Source organism: Talpa occidentalis, unplaced genomic scaffold, assembly GCF_014898055.3.
Source record: "Talpa occidentalis isolate TD23 unplaced genomic scaffold, MPIMG_talOcc4v2.1 talOcc4.7, whole genome shotgun sequence".
In the NCBI taxonomy this organism is placed as follows: Eukaryota; Metazoa; Chordata; class Mammalia; order Eulipotyphla; family Talpidae; genus Talpa; species Talpa occidentalis.
Window position 1 is genome coordinate 119,837,749 of NW_023605083.1, and position 4,923 is coordinate 119,842,671.

At 54.2% G+C, this 4,923-nt stretch overlaps 1 protein-coding gene across 1 annotated transcript; it reads right to left on the bottom strand.

Moving 5' to 3' along the window:
- Positions 1 to 599: 599 nt before the first annotated feature.
- On the bottom strand, positions 600 to 4,517 carry KRT38 (keratin 38). The gene is made up of 7 exons (XM_037495266.1): positions 4,032 to 4,517; positions 3,780 to 3,862; positions 3,036 to 3,192; positions 2,471 to 2,632; positions 2,255 to 2,380; positions 1,265 to 1,485; positions 600 to 732 (listed from the first exon to the last, which is right to left on the bottom strand). Exons 1-7 carry the CDS (start codon positions 4,515 to 4,517, stop codon positions 600 to 602), a joined length of 1,368 nt encoding a protein of 455 aa, XP_037351163.1.
- Between the last annotated feature and the right edge of the window lie 406 nt (positions 4,518 to 4,923).

The following is a 4,923-nucleotide window of genomic DNA, read 5'->3' on the forward strand; positions in this document are numbered from 1 at the left end:
CAAGTGGAGAGAACTCAGATTTGATACAAGGGACGTCCCCACGGAAGCTAGAGAGGAAATGGAACCAACTTTGGAGGCAAGAACAAGGAGAATGAGAGTAGAAGGAGCCAGATAAGCAGTGTTCTAGGGACCCTTGTCCTGGGCTGGAAAGGTTAGAAACAGTTACATCCAGTAAATGCAGAGAACCCCAAACAATAAAGTTTGTTGTTCATTGGCCTGGTCACAAATTAGAAATTTTTAAGTTAAAATTGGTGTCCTGAGTTGCAAATACAACTGTGGATGATTCCATGTCCTCACCCCAAGATACTTCTTCCAGCCCCGCTCTTCCTTGTAGCTCTCCAAGACCCTGCAATCAGATCTCTGAGCCATCACTGGTGGTTATGCTCCAGCCACCAAGACAGAGAGCTCCTCTGGGAAACAGGAGCTGGGAAGGAAGACTACCAAGCCAGAGTCCACATTTCCTGGAATCCCCTGGTCTTTGGACAGGCTCACAGCAGCAGACTCAGCCATAGTTGGAAGTCAGGTTTCCTAAATGTGTAGCAGCCATTTCTCCTTGGGCATCCCTGTCGCCTAAACCACCCTGCTTGGTCCATAGGCACTCAGAACCGGCACACAGTGGTGGCTCCACAGACTGAACCAGGCCCACAAGTGGTGCGGGGAGCACAGCTTGGACGAGAAACACAGGGCGGCGGCACACAGGAGGGTGGGGTGGAGCACGGATTGCAGGGGAGTCTGCAGAGAGATAGAAAAAGTGAGTGAAGCTACCGGAGGGAAATGAATGGAGGTCTCAGTGATGTGCATCAGCACGGAGCGGGATCCCCCGCTCCAAAACAACAGAAGACCCCAACAGATTCCTGGACCACTCACCCCAACTGTGTACCCTGAGGGACAGCCTAGGTGATCTCCAAACTGTCTTCTAGAACTTAACCTTTTCTAGATGAAAGTCATGTTCTCTCCTACTGGATAGAAAATACTAGAAAGAATTTCAGAAAGGAAAAGCTAAATCTAACGTCAAAAGTTATGTTGGAGAAACAGCCATATTTCTGCTCTCATTGGTCAAGAGGTAACCTAAGCGACCCCAGTGGACACCAGGAAATGACAGCCACTGTGAATTCACCATTCCCTCCAGTTCTATCCATAGTGCAAAGTGTAAGTGCAAAACAAAGCTTTGAACCATTCATCACAGACAGCACTGCTTTCAACCTGGGGATCTCATGAGAATTGGATATTTGATTTAGTTAAGGAGTGCCGAGATCACACATACTTGCAGTCCTCGCTCTCCAGAAGGTTCCGGTATGTGTTGATCTCACACTCCAGCCGGGCCTTGACATCCAGAAGCACCTGGTACTCCTGGTTCTGCCGCTCCAGGTCACTCCTGATCTCGGCCAGCTGCTCCTCCACGGTGCTGATCAGGCTCTGCATCTGCGCCAGCTCCGTGCCAAAGCGGTCCTCAGCCTCACACAGAGAGTTCTGCAGACAGTCTTTCTACAATGGGAAATAATGGGGCAAGAGTACTCAGAGCCCCAATATTCAGCCAAGAAAATCATGGCCAAATTCCACAGGCCTGGGGCAAATTCCCAAGAGGCATAGGACATTCCCAGAGCTGCAGAGAAATCATAGGCTATGAGACCATAACATTTACCAGAAAATCTAACTGGAAGGGGCCTCCCTGGTGGCACAAGGGGTTAAGCACAGCACTATAAAGCAATCTGCAGCCTCTGCAGCATGAGTTTGATCCCCGGCCTGCCAGGGAACTGACCCACATGGCGCAGCAGACCTCTCCTGTCTCGCCTGCTGCTCCCCTCAGCAGTGTATTTCAGTTAGTCTGCCTGTTCTGTTCCCCAGTCTGCCTCTGGTGAATCTTCTCACCCTCCACACCTCTGGCCTGTATCCCAGCTATTGTATGCATAAATAAATAAATCTTAAAAAAAAAAAAGAAAAGGAAATCTAACTGGAAGAATAGTGCTGTATTCACTCCTCTGTCCTCAACACCGACATCAGGCAGACACCCAGACACTTTGTGCAATGAGGGCCAGAACCTCCACACGTTATTCTGCATCAGTGGAGTTGACTTTTAATAGAAATCATTTTTCAGGGTCAAAATAACCTTGACTCTAAGACACCTGCCCCAGGGACGGAGGCCCAGATCCTGAACTCTATTGTTAATGGACCTCACTGGCAAGGTTTCTAAGTGATGTGCTATGAGGCCAGGGTGTGTGGCAGTGGCAGCATGGGGAGGGGAAGGAGACCCTACCAGGTTGTGCTGGGCTTGGCGCTCCACCTCCAGGGCGTTCACCGTGCACTTCAGCTCCAGGATCTCCGACTGGCAGCACTGCAGCTCCTTGGAGCAGGACGTCGCCTGCAGGCTGATGCCTTCAGACTGAAGCACAAGGGCACACAGGCAGGGTCACCCCCTGCCCACATGGAAGCCAGGCCCCTGCCTGCTGCCCTCACGGGAGCGCCCCCTCACCTGCGCCTGGAACCACTGCTCCACATCCTGGCGGTTGGTCTCCACCATGGTCTCGTACTGGCACCGCATCTCCTCCAGCACCCTGACCAGGTCCACGCTGGGCTCGGTGTCCAGCTCAATGCGCAGCTTGTCCCCGAGCTGAGACCTCAGAATTTTCACTTCCTGCAGGCACAGGAGGACCCACACCCAAAGTGTCAAAGGAGCTTTTGGCCAGAGCAGCCCCCACCCCTCCTGACTAGCAGCATGGGGGGCAGCCCCCCACACACCCTGATGTGCAAAGTTTGCGCAGGGTCCCAGGCGGGAACCCATCTGGAGACCTTCCGAAAGTCATAATGCAAACCTTGTGAGGTTAGAAACTCCCCAGCCACAACCCACAGGCTCCTCCTGCCTGTCAGACCCAGACTCAGCTGCTAGCCCAGTGCCCACTGAGCCCAAGTTCTGACTCTGCTAGTCCAGTGCCCACTGAGCCCAGTTTCTGACCTGGAGCCAGGAGCTGGGAGGTGTTGCCTTTTCTACCCAATGCCCCCCCCACCAGCCCCTTGCACCTGCAGCCCCAGGACCAGACCTGCTCATGATTGCTCTTGAGAGAGAGCTGCTCCTCCTTCAGGGACTCCTGCTGGGTCTCCAGGTCGGCCTTGGCCAAAGTCATGTCATCCATCAGCTTGTGCATCCCGCACATGTCGGCCTCCACCACTTGGCGCAGGGAGTACTCGCTCTGGTACCTTCCATCACAGGAGGTCAAGGTCAACAGAGGCAAGGAAAGCCCCTTCACCTCCCTCGGTGAATGTTCCAGTTGCACCTCCTCCACCAACCTGACCCTTTTTGCTCACTGAGCTCAACACTGGCCAAAATGAACTAGACGCAGACGTCCCCTCCAGGTCCGGTGAAGTATTCACAGTACTTACCATTCTATCGCTGTGCACTGGAGCAACTTTGGCTCAGAAAAGATTGACTTGACTGAAATCTTGTATCTTACACCATTGCACACCATTTTAAGAGCTATTGATTAACAGTTATTGAAAACAAGCAATAGCTGGGTGTCTGCTCATTGATCTGCTCCCTCATTCTTTGTGCTAGACTATTTTTCTACCCATCATCTTTGTATAGTGGAAAGCCTCATGACAGATGAGGCTTCCCAGTAGATGAAACTGGACACTGAGCCATCTGTTGAGTGGCTTCCCCTCCCCGTATGAAATTCAATTTAGGGAGGAAGAACCAGGACAGTGAGTGGTCCCCTCATCCAACAAGTATTTGGGTGTGGGGACTTAGCATGGAAGGGCCACTCAGAGCCCCTTCCAGCCTGACTTACTTGGTTCTAAAGTCATCTGCAGCCAGCTTGGCGTTGTCGATCTGGACAACCAGCCGGGCATTCTCAGCCTTGCTGCACAGGATCTGCGGAGACCAGGAGGACAGCGCTCACACAAAACATCCTACTGGGCACCCAGCTCTGTGTGGTGCCTACACTCAAGCCGCAGAGAACCCAAGCCCCTCAGCCCCTTGCCACTTTGGGGTGTTTCCGCCCTCCTCACCCCAGCCCCCCGCCCAGGCCACCCGGCCCCACCCTCTGCTGCAGCTCCTCAATGGTGCGGAAGTAGGACTGGTAGTCGGGGCACAGGGTGGACTCGTGGCACTTGCTCCACTCCTGGATCTTGGTCTCCAGCTCCGCGTTCTCCCGCTCCAGCTGGCGCACCTTCCCCAGGTAGTTGGCCAGGCGGTCGTTCAGGAACTGCATGGTCACCTTCTCGTGGCCGTTCAGGCTGCCTTCCACACAGGCCCCGCAGCTGCCGATGTTGCCAGGGATGTTGCAGGTGCCTGGCAGGGGGCAAGCGCTGTGGCAGCTCGAGGGGTGGCAGAGGCTGGGTCGGCCCAGGGGGGTGGACCCCACGCGGATCCGGTTGGCGTGTGCCAGGTTGGCCAGTAGGCACATGGAGGCCGTGTCTGCCCCAGGCGGGCCCGCAAGGTCGGCGGGCGAGAGGCAGACGTTCCCTGGTCCGGGGAGCATGGCGCCGCCCAGACTGTGGGATAAGCCCATGTACGAGGAGGTCATGCTGCTGCGTGAGGCTGCACAGGAGGTTCCGAAGAGCTGGAAAGGCCGGGCCACTGAGTCTGACACCCCCTTCCCTCCCGGCCCTTTTATACCCCATCCCGGGTGGGTGTTGGCGCAATGCTTTGACCTCAGTGCCTTGATTCTCTGCTGCTGCGGTGCCGTCACCCTGTTACTCAGCTGCCGAGTTTACCACTAAGAGTTGCTCGTCTCATTAGCAATGTTAATGAGTGAGGTGCCTCTTGGTTCTTTGATATCAGGCTGCTGTTGGTAGGAGGTCAGAAGCATTTTATTATTTTTCAAAGAACAGAAGTCCTTTCAGCATCAGATGTCTGTACCTTGGCTGGGGTTGACCTCCTTGTCAATGTGCCCACACAAAGGCTTAACGTTCCTGCTGGTCATTGCAGTT